General features: G+C 36.1%; 1 protein-coding gene across 3 annotated transcripts in view; it reads right to left on the minus strand.

Moving 5' to 3' along the window:
* LOC126693113 (polyribonucleotide nucleotidyltransferase 1, chloroplastic) overlaps positions 1-22,174 on the minus strand; it is a 68,776-nt gene that overhangs the window by 18,128 nt on the left and 28,474 nt on the right. For 2 of the 3 annotated variants that reach the window (XM_050388992.1, XM_050388990.1), the window contains exons 8-13: positions 19,259-19,315; positions 18,108-18,221; positions 15,449-15,712; positions 15,145-15,219; positions 11,959-12,072; positions 78-170 (exon numbers count right to left, since the gene is read on the minus strand). In XM_050388992.1, the coding sequence (XP_050244949.1) occupies positions 78-170; positions 11,959-12,072; positions 15,145-15,219; positions 15,449-15,712; positions 18,108-18,221; positions 19,259-19,315 (717 nt within the window). The remainder of the gene's footprint in view (positions 1-77; positions 171-11,958; positions 12,073-15,144; positions 15,220-15,448; positions 15,713-18,107; positions 18,222-19,258; positions 19,316-22,174) is intronic. The other variant, XM_050388991.1, reaches the window with a different exon arrangement.

Below are 22,174 nucleotides of genomic sequence, written 5' to 3' on the forward strand. Positions count from 1 at the left end.
TATATTTATAGCTGTGAGCAACTATAAGAAAGGCTCTCCGCATATAATTATACAAAATCAAAAGAAAATTAAGAGACCTGGAGATAAAACCTCTTCAGTTCATCTGCGCCCTCAAGGTTGTCTATTCTTTGTGCCATTTGTCTATCACCAAGTGTAATCACTGCCAATGACTGTAAAACACAAAAAGTAAGAAGTAAAGAATAATAACATTGCATACATGAAACAAGGAACATAAATAAACTTTATTATGCACATAAAACTGCACTAATGGTAATTTCCTTTTGCATTTTTCAAGATCTTAACATGTGGAGGATGATTGGCAGTGCTAGCAGGATGGTCTTTATATCCTTGATTCCTCCGCCCCATGAGCATTTCAATCATGGCTTTTGGATTCCTTCAGTGCTCAGTTGTGGCTGTGGCATCAAAGATTAGGCCATCTACCATTTCAATTATTACGTATTCTCACTTCTTTATGTTTGTAAGTTAAACATCTCAAATTTTGTGAAACTTGTGAACTTACGAAGCAACATCATGCTTTTTTTTTCATTTACCTTCTAGCAACAGTTTTCATCCATTTACCATTGTTCATACTGATGTCTCCCATCTTCTCATGTGGTATCCTGGTCTGGTTTTCAATGGTTACATTTATTGATGGTTTACTCTCAAAGTACTTGGTATATTTTTTGAAAGAAAAAAGTAATGTATTTTCTTGCTTTAACATCTTTCAAAAAATAGCACTAAATCAACTTGTTACCTTGGTTAAAATTGTTTGATTTGAAATGGGAGAGAGATGAGGATCTTCAATCATACTTTAGTGAACATGGGATTATTCACCAAACATCTTGTGTGCATATCCATCAATAAAATGGGGTCACTGAACATAAAGATCATCATTTATTTGATATTGCACATTCATTATTACTTACTATGTGATAAATTATTCGTTATCCCTAAAGCTTAATCGGTGAGAAAAGAGTGAGTTTAGCAATTTAATCATTATTATAAAACTACCTCTCACTCTCACGTGTGTCCTCAACTTCCCCCTTAATAAAAGAGCCCAATATGTGGGATTTTTAACTTTTTAAATGGGAGGTAAAGTGAAGACATGGTTTGAGCTTAGGATTACTTGCTCTAATACCATAAATAATAATTGTTGATTATTGCAAAAGTTTGAACTGTTAGAAAAGGGTAAATTTAATCATTTAACAATTATTTTAACACTATGAATGTCCTAAAATTTGATTTGGCAGATGCTACCCTCGTAGCCACATAACTCATCAATCACATGTCCTCAATTTCAAGACACTAATAGAGGTATTATCCTCACACTCTTCCTCTGACTTGCTTCATGTCACTCCTCATGTATTTGATTGTACTGGTTTTGCCCATGCTCATCACTCCACATGTGGTAAACTAGATCCTCATGCCCTAAAGTGTATCTTTCTAGGCTATTCTGCAACACAAACAGGATAGTGTTGTTACCATCCTCTTGTAAATATTTTGTCACCATGGATGCTACTTTCTTTGAGTCTTGTTCTCATTTTTTTTAGACCCAACTCCTCTTCAGGAGGAGAGAATTGGTGAAGAGGAGCCTCATGCTCACTCTTGTGTATTGCTTGTGATTTCTCCCTCCTCGGTTAGTTGAACTATGAAGAATCACTCTTAAAACCACCCAAATAGCCTTATCTAATGGAATCTCAAAAGCTTGATGAGGTGGACATAGTTGTCAGTATCATATGATATACGATACGCATTGTATTGTGTACAAAAAATTCCATATTGGAAGTGCACACGAATCGTACAATAAATAGGTTTGTATTGTATGATTCGCAGAATCGTACGCATCATATGATAAATAGACAAGTGGGTTAAAATTGATTTTTTATATTAAAATTTGTGCTTTTATTCGAGTCCAACAAGTTGTTAGATTTTTTTAACTCAAAATTATTAGGCTACTTAATTGAGCCCAATAAAATAACATATCTATGATTCTTTTTTTTTTTTTTTCCCTCTCTTCTCTCTGCCTCCTATAAATTTGGACTACACACTTAACAATTAACTTCCATATTTGCAAATTTATTTTCTATATTATGAATAAGGTATTATTTTTCAATATAATTATTTTTATTTTTGTTATTATTGTTATATGTCGAAGAAGCTAGAATGACAAAAAAAAAAGGTGTATATATATATATATATATATAAAAGAAAAATTATAAGAATAAAAGAATAAGAAGATAGAGTAAATGTTGATGATAATGAAGAAATAATTTCGCAAGATGATGAACATTATGATAGCAATGACCTAGATAGAGTTGATTAGGCAAAATAATGAATATGAAGAAAATAAATTAAGTATACAGGAGAGAGCTAAGGAACATAGGGAGAGAATCACTAGAGGTGAGTCTCCAAGCCCTAGACCAGTCAAACAAAGTGCCACTGAAAGAGGCCAATAGCTGGTCATCCCAACTATCCAAGTCCTCAAACGTCCTCCTATTTCGCTCCCTCCAAAGACACCACATCAAGCATAACGGAGCTAAATTCCAAATGCTAGAAAAATGCTTTCTGGGCCAATTCCACCAACCGAATAGAGTATCCGCAACTGATCTTGGCAAGACCCAAGAAAACCCAAAAGATCTTTAACCAAACTCCACAACCGATAAGCCTTTCCATAATGTAGTAACAAATGATCCACTGTCTTCCCATTACTGCGGCGCATGATACACCAGTCGACAAAATCCAACCCTCTACCCCTCAAATTATCACTTGTAAGGATCCTATCCCATACAACAATCCACACAAAGAAGGAAACACGCCAAGAAGCCTTAACCTTCCAAACACCTTTCCAAGGAAAAATAATGGGCAAGGGGCTTCTTAACTTATTGTAGAACAATCGAATATCAAAGTCCCCATTCTTTGTCAACTTCCATCGCATACGATCTCCGTTCTCAGTGGGAGGTAGATTTGAGCCCAAGGTACGGAGAAAATTATCCACACCACCCATTTCCCAATCATTTGGTCTCCGAGTAAAATGAACATCCCAACTTCTTCGCTCCTCAATCCCCAACCGTTCAAGAGAAGAGGCCACCGATGCCCCTTTATTGGATGCAATCCCATACACACTCGGAAAAGTCAATTGAAGTAGAGAATCCCCACACCATTGATCTATCCTAAGCTTCACTCTATCCCCCACCCCTATGGCCCTACCTTAAAGCGAATATTCTTGCTAAAATCCTCCCATCCCATGTGGATACTTCTCCACAAGCCAAACCCATGTACCCCTCTACCTTGCTTGGAAGTCCATCCCCCTCATTCTTCCCCAAACTTGAGAGCTACAACCCTTCTCCAAAGCCTTGTCTCCTCAATCCCAAACCTCCATAACCACTTCCCTAGTAAGGCTTTATTGAAAGTAGTTAATTTCCTTACTCCTAACCCACCATTTTTCAAAGGTGTACACACCTTGTCCCATCCCACCAAGTGTAACTTGGAGTCCCCCCACAAGAAATCCCTTTGCAACTTACGCTCAATTTTCTCCAAGATAGGATTCCAAACAATAGGGGTCTTGTGGGATGCCCCCAAAGGCATACCCAGATAGGTCATAGGCAAAGACCCAATCCGGCATCCCAAAATCTCTGCCAGGACATGGACATTAGGAACCTCCCCAATGGGAACCATCTCACTCTTCAGCACATTAACCTTTAAACCTATCACTGCCTGGAAGCAAAGAAGAAGCATCCTAACATGTAGAATCTACTCCTCATCAACATCGCAAAACAGAATTGTATCATCTGCGAACAAAAGATGCGAGACACATACCCCTCCACCCCGTCTACCATCAGCCCTAAAGCCTTGAAACAAACCAGCCCCTTCAGCTATTTTCATCATCTTACTGAAGACCTCCATCATAACTAGCAACAACATGGGGGATAGCGGGTCTCCTTGTCTCAATCCCCTCGAGCTCCTAAAGAAATCAGCTGGAGACCCATTAAACAAGATAGAGAATTAGGCTGTAGATATACAAGTGTGGATCCACCTACACCACCTCACCCCAAATCCCATTCTCTTCAACAAATCAAGAAGAGCCTCCTAGTTCATGTGATCATAGGCTTTCTCAATATCTAATTTACAAATAACCCCCGGAATCTTTTTCTTCACCCTACTATCAACACACTCATTAGCAATGAGAACTGAATCAAGTATTTGTCTACCACCCACAAAACTGTTCTGAGACTTCGATATCAGCTGATCCAAAACCTCTTGTACTCAACATCTAATATCAAATTATATTTCCTATCAAAATATTTCACCAGACTATCATATCTTTGTGTCCCAGTTATCTTGTGTTCCTATTCATCATAATGTATAGGATGCTCTCACTGACCCGAAGTGGAAAGATGATGTGTTTGAGGAAATGACAGCATTGCATAAAAACAATACTTGGGAATTAGTTGAGTTGCCTAAAGGGAAAGAGATAGTGGGTTGCAAGTGGGTGTACATAGTTAAGCACAAGGCTGATGTTCCATAGATAGGAACAAGGCTAGATTGGTCACAAAGAGGTTCACTTAGACGTATAAGATTGACTATCAAGAGACATTTGCATTAGTGGCTAAGATGAATTCCATGAGTATATTAGCAGCAAATATGAACTGGACTCTTAAACAACTTGATGTAAAAAATTCTTCCTCTATGATGAGAGGTTTACATGGATGTTCCCCAGGTTTAGGAGCCTATCAACTCATTGACAGGACTGCAAATTGAATAAATCATTGCGCAAAAATCAAAACAATCTCCTAGAGCATGGTTTGAACGGTTCAGTCAGGCCATGGGGCTATGGATACAGGCAGGCTTAGAGTGCTCACATTTTTTATCAAGCGCTCACCTTTAGAGAGGGGTACCGCTCTTATTGTTTATATTGATGATATGGTAACAGGTAATGCTATTGAGGAAATAGAATGATTAAAAGGATATCTGGCCGAGGAATTTAAATTAAAGGACCTTGGAGATTTAAATAATTTTCTGTGTATTGAAGTAGCAAGGTCCAAGCAAGGTATATTAATATACCAACGGTAAATATGTCCTTGATCACTTAGAAAAATTGGAATGCTTTGGAGCTAGGCCTGTGATACCCCGGTAGTGGAGCCAAATCATAGATTGGAGGAAGATTCAGATTGTCTATTGGCAGGGAGATACCAATGCCGAGTTGGGAGACTGATTATTTTGTCTCACAATCACACTAATATGGTTAGTCAATTTATGCAAGCTCCTCGGGTTTATTATATGAATATTGTTTACCATATCATTTGAAATGCACTCTTACTCGAGGATTACTCTTCTCTAATCATGGTCACTTAGAGGTTTGGCATTAGGTGTGACAAATGCCAAATTTTTGGCATTTGGCAAACCAAACTCCAAAATCTTTGCTTCATGAGGTGTTCCAAATCTCAAATTTTTTTTGACATGCTACAATGCCGTTCTATTAATAGAACAGCACTGTACCATGTTGGAAATTTTTTTTTTGTTTTTTTATTCACCCGGTGGGCCCTTTCTCTTTCTAATTTTTTCCTTCACACTCTCTCTCTTCCCTCTCTCTTTCTCATTTTCTCTGCCTTTGTCTCTGCTCTCTCTTCCCTCTCCTCCCTGCTCTCCTCTCTCTGGTCACCCTCTCTGCCTCTCTCTGGTCACCCTCTCTGCCTCCCTCACCGACCAAACCCAGGCCGGAAGCCATCACCGTCGCTTGAAGCCCATCTCAGCCATTGTTTGAAGCCGCTTTGTAGAACCACCAATCTGAACCCACCACCACTAGTCTGAAGCAACCACCACTGAAAAAGCATCCACCACTGGCTGATCTTCCATCTCTCTTACCAGCTTGTTATGATTTTAATTTGGTTTTTTTTTTTTTTTTTTTTTTTTTTTGGGGGGGGATTTTGTTTTGCGGTTTGGGTTGATTTAGTTTTGGTGAGTTGTGGTGGTTCTAGGTTGATTTTGGACTACGTTTGCTAGTAGTGAGTTTGTGGTTGTGGTAGTGGTGGTGGTGGGCTGTGGAGTGGTAGTGGGCTGTGGGTGGTGGTGATTTCTGGGGTAGTAGGGACTGTAGGCTTTGGGTTTGTTTTGTATTTTTTTTTAATAAATTGCAAGAGTTTTTTTTTTTTTTTTTTTTTTTTTTTTTTTTTTTTTTTAATGTAGTTTATATATTATTTTAATGTGTTGAATGGAAAAATAAAACATCTTATGTATGGAGTAATGTCAAATGCAATTGTATAATAAAAAAAGTAGGTTTTAGTGTGGTAAAATGGCATTTGGCATAGCACAACTGATGTTAATGCTCTATAGTAAAACCCTATACAGATGCTGACTGGGTAGGTTCTACTAATAGGAGATCAACCTTGGCGTATTGCACCTTTGATGGAGGAAATTTGGTCTTTTAGAGAAGCAAGAAACATGCAATTGTCATCAGGTCTAGTGCAGAATGGCTTATGGTAAATGTGAACTTTGGGTGAGGATGATGTAAAAAGAGCTGGTTCTAACACACAGGAACCTTGATGCAGCCAGTTAGATATGATTTTTCAAAAATGTATTTAATATTTCTTAAAATCTGGTCAATTTATTATTTAGTCCTTTATGTTGTAGTTTGTGTAGAATTTTAAGCCACTTAATACGTCCTAATTTGAGTCAAAAGTCTTGCATGACCTTTTGACTGCACGATCTTGGAACTACGGAGAATAATTATTATGAAAGTTATCACTAGAGAATGTAGTGCTATTTATATGTTTAGTATGGGCTAATGTAGATAATCTTTTTACCAATTAATATATCTATTTTAGAGAATCATTCTCTACAGCCTTATTTTGGGTTTGTTTATTCATCTACTCTTGTTCTTCTTTGCTCTAAATCAGTTCCAGCAACCTTTGGTTACTATGGACTGCATGATTTGATATCAAAGGTAGTGACTTTGAGAACCCGTTTCATGGTCCTCATAGGCAGCCACCTGTTCAGGATGATAGAAGATGGGAGATGAACATAAAGCTTGAAATACCAAAATTCAAGGGTAGTTTTCAAATTAAAGAAGTCTTTCCTGTGGATTTACTTTATTCATCTAAATTCAATGGTAGTTTTCAAGTAAAGGAAGTCTTTCCTGTGGATTTACTTTATTCATCTAAATTCAATGGTAGTTTTCAAGTAAAGGAAGTCTTTCTTGTGGATTTACTTTATTCATCTACTATCCTAAGGTCGATGGATTATTGTATTCCAAACATATTTGAAGATGGTGGAAAATGCTCTAATGAAGACATTATCGTGGATTGGAATTCTCCACCAATCAATTACAAGCACCTTGATAAAGATTATGAATTGTGCAAACAAGTTGAGAAAGATGATAATGAGAATTCCTTTGTTCAAATGCAAAAAATTGTTGATTTTATAAAAGAGAATTATTCAAAGGTAAGATTCATTGTTGTAGCCATAGAGCAATTGGGTGTCAAGACATTATCCCTTGAGGAGCAAAATCCACATGTTGATTTTCTTGGGGTTAACAAATATATATTTCCTGATGATAAATTTGATATTCATTTTGGCCCTTCAATAGAGATTAAGGGTCCTTGTCCTAAAAAGATAAGTGAAGCTTTTGTGTCATGTGAATCAAAAGAGAAACAAAATCTAGGATCAATGGATGAATATGCTTGTTGTGGGAGAAATACATGCATTGGGTTTATCAAACTGATTACCCTAACATGCTATATAATAAATGAACGAATTGATTTACTGATTTGCCCCTAGCTTATACCTATAACACTCCCCCTCAAGTTGGAGAGTATATATCATACAATCCTAGCTTGTTACATAATAAACCCAAACAAGTCTTACATAAAGGTCTTGGTAAACATATCAACAATTTGGACTCTTGCAAAAACATATGAAGTAGCAATTAGACCGCCTTCAAATATTTGCCAAGTAAAATGACAATCTACTTCTATATGATTGGTTTGCTAAGGATTGGAAGCAATGTAAATTGCTGCTTGATTATCAAAATGCATAGTCATAGGCACCTTCACAAAAATTTTAATTCCTCAAGTAAATGCTTAGTCCACATAAGCTCGCATGATGTGTGTGCCATTGCTCTATACCCAACTTCTGCACTAGATTTGGCTACAACAATTTGTTTCTTACTTTTCCAAGTAATCAGATTTCCTCCCAGAAAAGTGCAATATCTAGTAGTAGATTTTCTATCTAATGGTGTTCTTGCCTGATCAGCATTAGTAAAGGCTTCTATCCGTAGGTGACCATTAGCTTTATACAAAAGACCACAACCTGGATGTGCTTAAAAATACCTCACAATCCAAATAATTGCCTCCCAATGTGGAAGGAGAGGATCTTTCATGTACTGGCTCAAAATACTAACTACAAATGATACATATGAGTGAGTAATTGTGAGATAATTTAACTTACCAACCAATGACTATATCTATCATGATTAGATAACAACTCCCCCTGATCTTCTTACAGTTTGACATTAGGATCCATAGGGGTCTTCGCTATTAGATCCTAACAAGCCGATTTCTTTCAAAATATCCAACTTTCTTCGCGAAAAATTGATGCCCACTTTAGATCATGCTACCTCAATACCCAAGAAATAACAAAGTTTTCCTAGATCCTTACTTTGAAAGGAGTTTTGAAGGCATCTCTTTAAATTATCAATACTCTTCTTGTCATTACCAGCGATTATAATATCATTAACATAAACAATAAATAAAATCTTTCCTCTTGCAGAGGTAAGAGAAAACACATAATGATCAAATTGGCAACGTCGCAATCCAAACTTAAAAACTTTAACATTGCTTCACTACTCAATTTGCGAAACCAAGCTCTAGGAGATTGCTTAAGACCATAGATGGCTTTATGCAACCTACATACCTTTCCAGACTCCCCATTCAAGAAGGCATTTTAAATTTCTAACTGAAATAGTGGCCAGCCCAAATTAGCAGCTAAGGAGATCAAAATCCGAACAGAAGAAATTTTAGCAATTGGTGAGAATGTCTCTGCATAATCAACACCATATGCCTGGGTATACCTTTAGGCAACCAAGCAAGCTTTCAAATGCTCAATAGAACCATCAAGCAAGTATGCTACAGTATACACCCAACGACAACCAATAGTAGTCTTTCCTGGAGGACGAGTAACTCGACATTTCTGCTTCAATAGCCGACTTCCAACCAAGGATGGCCATAGCCTCCAGGACAGACTGAGGAATAATAGCAGAATTCAAGGGCAAGGTAAAAAAAGCAACTGGAAGAAAGTCAGGGCCAGGACGAGCATCACTAAGCGGGGAAGAAGTCTCAATGGGAGGTTTCTACTGATGACGATACACCTAGAGTGGTTTTTGAGGAGTAGGTTTAGTAGGAAACACAGGCAGTAAGCAAGAAGACAAGGAAGACAACTGTCACTATCAACTGAATAAGAGAAATAGGATTAAGACTCATCAAATGTGACATCAACACTAATGAAATGACAATGAAGAGTAGGTGAGTAACATCTGTATCCCTTCTAAGTGAGAGAAAACCTAAGAAGAACACATTTAATTGATCTAGGATCAAGTTTATCACTCTCACTACCTAAGACATGAACATAGCACACAACCAAAGATTTTTGGAGGTACATGAAACAAAGGTGCATTAGGAAGAGCACAGTATAAGAGATTTGACCACCTAGAACAGTGGATGGTATGGGATTAATTACGTGACAAGAAGTTAACATAGCATCACTCTAGTATGATTTGGGAACACACATGAAACAATAGGGCACAAGTGACCTCTAACAAATAACACATTTTGTATTCAATAGCTCTATTTTTGTTTTGTTTTGTTTTTTTTTTTTTTTTTGTTTGTGGAGTATGAGGGCATGAAGATTGGTGAAAAATACCATGATCATCAAGAAATTGAGACAAAGATGTACGAAAATACTCATGAGCAATATCAAATTAAAAAATACAAAGTGAAGCATTAAATTGAGTCTTTATTTCCATAAAAAATAATTTGAAAATTGAGTACAATTTAGACCTTTCTTTTATAAGATAAAGATAGGTGACCCTAGAATAATCATCAACAAAAATGAAAAAATCTCTAAATCCTAATAAGGAGTGTTTATTGGATGTTTGGACCCCAAATATTAGAATGAACTAAATGAAAAGGACTACTCACACGATTTTCACACCAGCAGATGGTCACTAACATTACTCTGAACCATGTTGTGGGAGAAAGACATGTATCAGGTTTATCAAACTAATTACCATAACATATTAAATATTATTTATATAAATGAATACATTGATTTACTGATTTGCCCCTAGCTTATGCCCATAACAATGCTGATTTATTCTTAGCATTTGTCTCATGTGCTACACTTTGGAAAAACAAATTACAACTGAGAATTCGTTCAGCAAGGTTTATCACAAGCGAGAAAAGATTGACCAGGAGCATGTTGGTTCCACTTTTATTGTTGAGAAAAAAAGGATGGAAAGGAATGACTGGACATCCAATAGATTGGGGGAAGGATCTGAATTTGAACTCGAGGACAAGCTTTCTAAAATCAAGGGAGACGGATACAGCCTGCTACATATGATTTTTCAAAAATGCATTTAATATTTCTTGAAGTCTGGTCAATTTATTTTTTATTCCTTTATGTTGTAGTTTGTGTAGAATTTCAAGTCGGTCAATACGTCCTAATTTGAGTTTCATGACCTTTTGAATGCATGATCTTGGAGCTAGGGAGAGTAATTATTGTCACTAGAGAATGTAGTGTAGTGCTATTTATATGTCAAGTATGGGTTAATGTAGAAAATCTTTTACTTATTAAAATACATATTTTAGAGAATCATTCTCTGAAGCCCTATTTTGGGCTTGTTTCTTCCGTGTACACTTTCTATTCTCCTATTCTTCTTTGCTCTAAATCAGTTCCAGAAACCACGATTACTGTTGCATCAAACCTATATGATTGAATTATCAAAACAAGGTAGCTATTAATATTACTCACAATCCTGTACAACATGATAGGATTAAACATGATGAAATTGGCATGCATTTCATCAAGGAGAAGCTAGATGATGACATTATTTGTACTCCATTGATGTAGATAGGAGAGCAATTAGAAAAATTCTAAACTAAAGGAGTTCCATGTAGTGTTTTTCATACCATTCTAAGCAAGCTGGGCTTATGCAATATCTTTGCTATGGCTTGAGGGAGAGTGTTGGAATATGTAGTCCAGATATTATTTAAATTTTTTTTTTAAACCCTTATGAGGGTATATTTGTAGTCCATATATTATTATTTAAGTATAATAAAACCAATATTAGGGAAAATCAAATTAACCTAGCATAGATTTCTACAAAATTCAACACATACCTACCCCTCACATGGGTTAAATGTGGAACTATAAAGGGGTCAAACCACCGAACAATTACCATTATTTCTGATCTCTTTTTTTTCTTCAGTGCAGTCATATGCCCAAAACCCACCCCTCCTACTGTTGAACTATAAAATCTCCCTTAAGGGGCAAGAGGCAGCACTTGGCAAATGTTAATTTTTTCTCTTTCCTTTTGTTCAGTGCAATTACTTCCCATTTATTTGGTAACAAACACTAAGAAGTATATGATTAAGTGGATAGAAGTAAATGCTTTAAAGAAACAAACACTAGGAAAGGCAACATTACTCAGTGGGTTGGAGTAACTGTTTCAAAGAAGCAAGCCATGTAGAACACAAAGTAATCCCCATGCACACACGCAACACATGCATATGTACATACACACCCACACACTCAATCGTTAATCATGTAAACATGTTTTTATATAAACTTGTATCGATGGGAAGAAAAGAAAAGAAAGGAGTTCCAAGTACACACATGCAGGAAAATAAACATCAGCGGGTAGTCATGAAGGCCTGTATTCAAAGTCAAAATTAGATTGCATCAAACCTGTGTTTCCCCTCGGGTGAAAAGAGCACTTCCATGTGCCCTTGGAAGTAATCCACATCTTGAGTTAATAGGACGTATTTCATCTAAGGCGCGTCCGTCACTTCTTCTACCACCCTGTAATAAGTGCAGCAAAAAATCATTTAAGAAATAACTTGCTTGCATCAGTCATATTAAGTTGACAAAAGGATCCAAATTGTTTTACATAGCCCTAATAAACCCAGAAGCAAGGCCTAAGGTATCCTAGGTATGAAAACCCGCCTCAAGAAGAAAATAACTAGCTATTGATGAATCTGAATGAACAGCTCTTAGAGGAATTCGAGACATTCCTTCAGCTTCTATTGAATATTATCAACTCAACTCAACTAAGCCTTAATCCTAATTAAATATTCTCTACTACACTTCTTCAATATTCTACTCAGCTGTAGCATTCAAAAAAATAAATTCTACTCGGCTGCAATTATTTTTCTCTCAAGTATTCAGCAGTTACATTATGTACAGCCTCAAATTACCCTACTTTTTCCAATATTTTAAACCTAAAACTACCATTGGTCTACAGTCTGCACCTTAAACTTTGCTGACCATGCACCTTCATTATAAGATCTCAGCTCTTAACAGTAGTTTCTATCAAGAAATACCAACAACATAACCCTCAATTACAGTTTAGCTACCGTAAAAATTGTCTGTTCTTTCCTAATCTTCCACCTTTTAAACTCAATAACTATAATTCTTTCAAAATATAGCCAACCGCTTAAACAATTTTTAGTAATTTAAAGACTACAGAACAAAGTATGAACTTCCAGGAGGTTGCTCCTTACTATCAGTTTTAGATATTCATTTTAATGCATAACATTCTTTCTAATTAATACATTAATTTTCCCTGATCTTTCACCATCTATGCATCTTAACTCATAATAAATATCTTGCAGTCATGGAAGGTCAGTTTCAATTTTCTAGCATAAAGATAGAGAGAATGCTGCTTACTAAAACAGGAAGGCCAGTTTCATTTTGCTGGCATAAATATGAGTTTTCTTTTAATGATTTTCTTATATGTGACATTCTCATAAATGCATTTTTGTAAACTTGGATTCTGACCATCTTGGATACTTTTGTTCATCTTGAGTTGAGCTTTAGGGTATGTTTGGAATAAAAGGAGATGAGGTAAGACAAGAGGAGAGTAGAGATGAAGGCAAGCGGACCTTCCCCTCTACTCTCCCTCCATTCAAACATAGGGTTAATTTTTTTGTGATTGTTTTGGATGTGACTAGTCAAACTAAAACTTGGATTTGGATGGCCCTTTGGATCTTGATCTATATTTACTGTAAATAGCTCACTCAAAAAGTTTGGTTATATCTGTATGAAATGATAGGGTTATGAATTTTTTGTTGAATGTTTATATAGCTGTAAGCAGTAAATATATTTTTTATTGATTTTTTCAGCGTTTAACATAAGCTTCCCCTATTATGTAAGGGAGGGAAGAATATTTAATGCCAGAAGGAAGTTATCAAATGTGCTTGCCGGTTGGGAAATCAGTTGCCGCGTGTGGGAGGGTGGGGGGGGGTGTGGTTTAATTTGCGGCCTTGGTGTAGAAGAATGCTTTGAGATATTTGACCTCTATACAGTTAAGAATGGGACAAATCTTAGAGACCTTTTTTTTTCTGCAAATCTTAGAGAGTCAAAGTATAAACTAGTTGAAGTTCTAGTTTACTAATGGTCAAGTAATATTCCTCTCCCACATTCAGTTTTTTGCTATTTTACATGTGTCCTTGGAGATGTTTAGCAACTACATATACTCAAACAGTTAATAATTTGTGGTGCTCTTTCTCTTGCCCATTTCATTTGACTCATAAATAAGGTAATCATGATAAGTTTATCATTATACTTTGCCTAGACTATCTATTGGTTGCTGTCACTGTTGACAATGTTATTGACAAAGCATTTCATTTGTAAAAGTTGACCATAACATTATTAAATGGTTGGTCAATTTATTTTGGTTTGTGTGTTAATAATGGTAACTTATTACCTACCCAACAACAAAGTAATAAAATGAAGATGTAAACCAAGATAGAACTTAAAATGAGAATCTCTATTACTTTCTATACTTTCTAAAAAAAAAAAATTGCAAAAATATGTCAACAAAATTTATCATACAAGTTGAAACTTTTTTGAGCAAAGATCTGACACAGGTCAGCAGGTTCAAAGAATCCCCAAAATGTTCCTTCCACTCGGTAGAAACCAAGAATCTATCTTTCCGGGACATAGCAGGAATGTACTAGTTGTATGTCATGCGTAGGAACCCCTTTCAGATTCTGTTAGATGCATCTTGTCAATGAAGTTTAATAATTCCATCATAGCTCTAGTAAATTTGACAGCTCTAGCTCTCTAATGAGAATAGCAAACAGTATTGAAGTGCCCTGCCACGCATCAAAGAGCCCACTTCTCTACTACTTATATTAGATCAACCCATAATTTTCCAAGCTCCCTATCTTTGTTTGGCTCGTACACCCCTTCAAGAAACCCATTCAGAGCTATCCTCAATATTTCCAACAAACTGAACAAAGTAAATCCCCCAGAGCAGAAGCCAACCCTTTCCACAATTTGTTTATCTTACCTTATCAACAACCCTCCCACAGTTTTTGATAATTTCTTCCTCAAATCATTTAACCCTACCATTGGCTCTTCTACAGAATCCACTCCTTGCACGATAATTTATACAAGACTCTAAATTCTTCCATTGCCTTAAGTCCTTTGTTGAAGAACTATGGCATTTCTGTCTACCCCCAAGACTAGTTTTCCAATGACTTTCAACTCTCAAAATACCCCATTATTTCATCATGAAATCCCTTAATAGAATAGGGATGCCCAAGACAACAATAAACCTTTGCATCTGTTCTAAGTTGTAACACCTATCTTTTTTCTTTTTTATTTGATGACGTAGGAGAACTTCACTCAGATTAGTTGCATGTCACAGAGCATACTGTACAACAATCCTCATAGTTAATCAAATTCCTACAGGCAACTGACCCCACCCACCAGAACTAGTTACCGGGTAATCCCAATGTCTCTATAATAGTTATGGCAACTTGAATGAAATGTTACTAACACCAACTTATAAGTCTGCACTACTAGGAAGGGAAATATGTTCATTTTTGTACCAATCATCGATTTCACAAAAAGAAAGCACCTTACCTCCACAATGCGCTTTCGCAAGAATTTTGATGTTACTTCTTTAAAAACTAGCTTCACATCTACCTCAGAAAAAAGCTGGAAAAGAACAATAATTGTAATCAATCGACATTTGTGTCACAATATGCTATTTATAAATTTAACAACATAGAAGATAGATCAGAAATAATTCATTCATCAATAAAAATTTCTAAAAACCTCAACAACAAAAAAAAAAAAAAAAAAAGGAATTAAATTGTTAACCCATAAAGGCAAATTAAAATTTCAACATCATCAATTCTATAAATACTTTATAATTGTAAGTTACCAATGGCTTAGATCTTCGTGAATTTGGCTTTATATGAACATCCCCTTCATCTACTTCACCATCCACAACCACTTCCTCATCCTCATCCTCATCCTCAAATAAATCTGGTAATGTTTCAGCAGCTCCTGAAACTGTATCTGTTTCGACATAACCATTTTCAGTAAGTATAGTCAGAACCTTTTCTTCCAATGATGTGAGAGCTTTTCTTCTAGGTATTTTGTTCCTAATTTGCAAGATTTTCACCAACTCATCTCCAGCAATTTCCTGCACACGGTGAATTATTATACTTACCACTTAATACAATTCATATTCCAATAACTATAATTATCCAAAGTACTGAAAAAGATACAGAAATAATCGAGGATGGAGAAATTGAAACGAAATCCTAGAATAACAAGTTTAACTAAGATGAAGCTTTAATATTGAAACCAACCACATATAAGGGTCTTTTGGATCCAACACCCTAGTTTCTCTCCCAATCTTACATAATTTGTGCAATTGATGTGCATGTGTGTGATACCTAAAATGCATAGAAATACTTGCCTTCATATTTGAGTTGTGCGTTTAATGTTTGACTATAAATACATGAATTAAATTTCTGGAGTGTACTCTAATTGTGAATGCTATAATTTCTATATATATATATATATATATATATATACAAGAAAGCATCTGTTCATGTGAGGTTTGCATAAATTATATTCGACAGTTATATTTTGAGTATGACTATGTTTTCTAAATAGTTATCTATATTGTATACAACCTAATCCCATACATGATTAAGTGTTGGTCTTTGGATACTATCTATTGTGGGGCATTATGATATCTCACGTCAAGGATTCGGTATGTGAGTCATCAATGGTTAGGAATATTTAGTCCCTTAGAGCGGGTGTTTGTTTAGTTACACCAGAAGTGTACTATACCTTTTGAGGAGATCCCTATGTCATGATAAATAGTATCAAAACTAACATAGCAGCACCGTGTATCTTGTTGGCATTGCATGCAACACAAAACAAGTGTTATTAGTTCTAGTTATTCTTATATTAGCATATTAATAAGGGTATTTTTGTTTTTTGTAATCATGCTATAAACCCTAATATAAATATATGCTAAGGTGTGGGCCTAATTGACTATGCCCTAGACCTTTTCTTTCTTTCCTCTTTGTCTGTCTCTCTCTATTCTTCTCTTCCTCATTCTTCTCATGTAACCCTAAATCTTCATATTTTACAACTCTAACTACAAGGATATCAAGAATGTAAGTGAAGGAAATTGAGGAAACTCATACCAAAATTTTCCAAGGATTTGGAATGTGAGTTAACAATGATTTGGTATGTAAATGCATCACACAAATACATGTCAATCCCACATCAAACATGTACTAGATTGATCTGTATTATAAAAGCAATTACGGGGAGTATCATGCAAATATGATTAACGTTCTCCTAGTTGTGTCAATGACTAACTACTTGGAGAGCATCCCCAAGTACGACAGCCAAATTTCAAAGAACCTCCAATAAAAATGCCAATTTGTTATTAACGAGTAGTATCCAATATGAGGTTTATAACATGTCACATTTGCAAACAAATCCAATGGCATAGAAGAATCCGCATCAGTATCTACTTAAGGAGACTTTTCCCCCATTTAAAAAAAAAAAAAAAAAGTGTGTTTTAAATTCCTTACTCCCTCACTTTTATCAATCAATTATTTTCAACCTTATGGATCAACTTTCTTTCCCCCAAATAATCTTTGGATATAATATCAAAATAAAAAATCGAATCCAACTATCACACCACATCCCCCTCCAAACCCAAATAAAAAATAAACCCCACCTCGGACCCAAGGCCATTAGTCCATATCCTTTGCCAAAAGCTCACATGAGCACCAGTACCACCACAAACACTCATGTTGGTGCCCTATGAAGAATGCCTCAACACTGCTAGCATGAGAAGCTTCACCCTCAACAAGCAGTGACTTTTAAACTCCCCCACTAGCATCCCATCCAACCCCACCTTGCTAAAATGGCGCAACTTGTAGGCGCCACAGAAACAATTATTTGAGCAAGAAATTTTTTTTCCTGTTTTTCTCTTTTTTTTTTCTTGTGTGTGTGTGTGTGTGTGTGTGTGTGGGGGGGGGGGAGGGGGGGGGGGGGATGGGATGTGGACACAATCCAACATCATAACAAAAAAGAGCTGTTGTTACTAATATCAATGGGAAAACAGCTGCTTGTGATAATGAATAACATGGCTTCTTCTATACCCTTTGACCAATTTATAAAAACACGAGGCATTGCAAAATGCTACCGGTTAATAAAACACTGTAGAAGATCCAATCCTTGTAAAATACATTACCTTTCCAATACATTATCCATCATTCAAAATTCCCATTTATCATCCACATCACAAAACATTGGGAAAAAAAATTATTAAAGAAAAGACCAAATACACCCTTCAGTAAGCTGCCTAAGTACACAATAAATGCTGCTCTAGCTCAACTGGTAGCTCCCCTTACAAGTTCTAGGTAGAGGGTGAGGTCATGACTTCAAGACCCATCGTAACTTACCAATGAAAAAAAGTATGCAATAAATTTAAATTAATACTTGCAATTCAGAGAGAGAGAGAGATGATGATATTGATTAAATAAAAGGGATATAAAACATACTTCCACATGCTTATATAGCTCAGGAGGAGGTAATTTGATTGCGTCAAGCATTTTTGGTTTCCCACACTTCTTAACCAAAGCCTCCACCTCATTGCAAATTGCTCGTACTGCATCCTGATATTAGCAAACAGGTAAATAGTTATCCATCTATGCAGATTCATCTGCTGCTGAGGGATACTTCACTAGAAGAAACAATTGCTAATTAAACTCTCACTTCCTGAGGTAGTTGCAAATATTCCAGAAATGACAAGGTATACACTTCAAAAAAAATTATATTTTACAAAGAAAGCAGGTCAAAAGATAAAATGACTCTTAATAAAATGACTTCTAGATCAATTACAACTCATAGGGTCAAAACAAGAACTTATCAATAAACTTCACCACATAACATCAAGAAAGTACTTTAAGTGAACGTTTGGGTAGCGCAAACGTCCAACGTTTGTGCATCCAGCGTTTTGCGTGTGGGTCCTGTGCACTGTTTACGGGACCCACAAACCTCTTTTTTCAGCCAAACTTTCATTAAAAATGGGTCTTACGACACTATTCACATATTTAAAAATTATTTTGCTACAGTGTTTTCAATTTTCAGTTTTCAGCAATAAACGGTATCCAAACAGATCCTAATAATCAACTGACCGATGAGAAGTTAAAAAGCATGAACTGCTAGCACAATTCTGTCCGAACAATTACATACAAATGTACCAAACTAAGTTATAATCCACAATGTTGACATGTGCTCCCTTAGAAATGTCACTAGCTTGTGGAAAACACGACTAGGAGAGATGCATGGTGCTACCTGACAATACAATTTATGAAGTACCACTCTATATATATAGTCAAATTCAAGTTCTTATAGAGACCCTCATTCATTTATTTGGGTCAAATTTAGATTGAGACCCTCTTTGCTTATACATTAGAAAACGTCTAAAAGAACAGACAAGGCCATGAAACTTTGACATGTAAAGGGGCAAGACAAGCCAATTAAACATCAAATTAAATTTTACCAAAAAAAAAAAAAAAAAAAAAAAACAAATTAAAAACTTGACCAAAAAATACCCAATAGGCTATTTAGCATTGTGTTCTTTAAACTAGAAAAATAGAAATAATAACAATGTAGCAATTAAGCTACATACTTAAATGAAGTAAACAACCTGCCCAACTTCTACTGCTCGCAGCAACTTTTCTTCTGGGAGAAAATTACAGTAACCCTGCAATGAACAAGTTAACACATCTGTTTAATGAGAGTAAGCATGAAAATGAGCAAGCACAGCAATTGTTAAAGATCACACTGTATTTAACACTGGGAAAAGATAACCAATACATTCTTTTAAGTCAATATCTCCTTTATCAAAGTAATTTGTTCTCCATTAATCAACTATAGCAATAATAAATCGCAACAAACCAGGTTAGTGATAATAGAGATCTTGACTAGAAAGGATATATTGTTTATCTCACAACCCAACTGTAAATCTCAATACGAATTAAAAAACTTAGGAAATATACTGCTGAAGAAACCAGAATGTGTACCAATCCACATGGTCATATACTTTTTCAATATCTAGCTTGCAAATAGCACAAGGAAATCTACTTCTAATCCAGCTTGCACAATCATTAGAAATTAAAACAGAACCCAAAATCTGTCAGTTCTCCACAAAAACATTATGCAAGTCAGCAACAAACTTTTGTAGAGCATGTTATAATCCAATTAAAGGTTTGTACTTTGTTTCAACCCTTCCCTTCATCTTCACCATCTAGTACAAAACTCTTCTTCTAGGGAAGACCATCTTACCAGGGAGCCAACCATGTTCTTGCCCAAGATTCTGCCTGAAGTTCATGGGTGTCGCATTCACCAATCAGATGTTTGGATATGAGCAATAATCAGTAAGAATTGCCCAAAGTTCATATGCGTTCTTAAACAAACTAACGTAGAACAAATTGGAGGATTTGTTTACATACGCTTGTTGTTGGTTTAGCATTCTACTTCTTAATTTATTCCTAATCTGCCACCAACAGACTTGTGGACAGTGAATAAGGAAAGATAATTTTTTTTTTTTGATAGGTAAATAAAAAACTTTATTGAAAATACGAAAAAATAACAAGAATGAGAAAACAACTTCTCATACACAGGGAGTGTACAAAGAAAGCAAAAGCCTACTAAAAATTACATAAATCTACGAAATCTAAAACAGAGGGTATGGCAAGACCACTCAAAACAGAATACCACTCAAAAACAGTCCTCTGTTCAAATAAAGACAGAAGGAAAACACACTTCAACTCAATAATAGAACGCTCCTCCCCTTCAAAGATTCTATTATTCTATCAACCACTTGTTTTGCCATAACACAGGATATACCAAATAAACTAAAAACAAAGGACCATAAATAAGAGGCAAAAGGGCATTGAAGGAACAGGTGGTCTTGATGGAGGAAATCAGTGAAAGGGAAGGCTGTTTTAGAAAACTAAGTTGCTTACAAGAAAGAATGAACTAACTCTTCAAGAGACACATTCTTGGAATAATATCTTATAGGTAAAGATTTCTTGGATTCAATATTCAACTAGTTACCATGAGGGCAGCCTTGGTTATTTATAGTTACATAAGCAAGCTGCTGAGCTAGTTACAAGAACCCACCATGTGGCTGCCATTGATTGGCTAAAGCCTAACAAACTTCTCTAACTAACTGATATGCTATTGCACTTATCACTAACAACCCATCAACTAATTAACTTTCTGTTACAAGTGATAAGGGCTATTATAAGTAAAAGGAACTACTTATCATACAACATAAGTACTAGTAACAACTAGCTTTAAAAATCAACTGCATTAGGACTGTTCCTCTTTGGAAAACACTTTTCCTCAAGTGTGGCTTGTGGTAAGCTGATCTGGTGCATGATAGGGGTGCAAGTGATGTACATTGAAACTGTTAGAAAAGCATAGATGATCAGGTAGCTTGACTAGGTAGGCATTGTCATTGATCTTATGTACTATAGGACAAGGACCAATCTTCTTTTGCTGCAACTTAGTATAAGGTCCAGCAGGGTTCCTCTCCTTGGTCAAGATCAGCCATACTAGGTCACCTTCCTTGAAAATCACTTGCCTTTTCTTCATGTCAGCTTGTGCCTTATGCTTAGCCTTGTTGGCCTCTATTTTCGTCTTAATATCTGCATGTAGCTGTTGTACAAAGTCAGCTAATACAGTGGCTTTCGAACGCTCCTTCTTGGGTAATGGTAATCTTGACAAGTTAAGAACACTGGCTGGTTGCATCCCATAAACAATCTCAAAGGGAGAGTGTTGAGTCGTTCTATTGGTAGATGAGTTATCTGCTATAAGTAAAAGATTTTCCCATTCCTTAGGTTTGTCCTTCACAAAACACCCTTAGGAGGTTGCCCAAGCTCCTATTGATCACCTTAGTCTATCCATCCATTTGAGGATGGAAATTAGTACTGTACTGCAAATCTATACCAATTTTCCAAAGTCCTCTAGAAATGGGCAAGGAACTTGGCATCCCTATCAGACACAATGTTGGTTGAAACTCCATGCAACTTACAAATCTCCCCAAAAAATAAACCAGCAATATTGGAGGCATCATTAGTCTTCTTGCAAGCCACAAAATGGGCCACTTGGAGAATCTGTTCACTACCACTAGAATAGAGTCTGATCTTCTAGTAGTAGGGGATAATCCAAGCACAAAGTCCATGCTAATGCTAGTCCAAGGCTTGTTAGGCATTGGTGGTTGTCTGTTTGCTTTGTTGATAGATCATGCATCTATGAAGTATGCCACTAGTTTACCCTCTTGACTGAGAACACCCCCTATGCCAAACCAAAAGCATCACAATCCAATTCAAAGATCTTTTCAAAGCCAGGAGCCTGCAATACCGGTGCTGCAGTAAGGACAGCTTTTCAAGACCTTAAAACTTTGTTGCTTGGCCTCATCCCATGCAATAGTAGACAGCTTGACAGTCAGTGAGTGGTGCTGCAATTGTGCTGAACCCTTTAATGAATCTCTTGTAAAATGATGCTAAACCATGAAAACTTCTTACCTCAGCCACTAATCATGGAACAGGCCAAT

The sequence above is a fragment of the Quercus robur genome, chromosome 7, assembly GCF_932294415.1.
Source record: "Quercus robur chromosome 7, dhQueRobu3.1, whole genome shotgun sequence".
NCBI lineage: Eukaryota > Viridiplantae > Streptophyta > Magnoliopsida > Fagales > Fagaceae > Quercus > Quercus robur.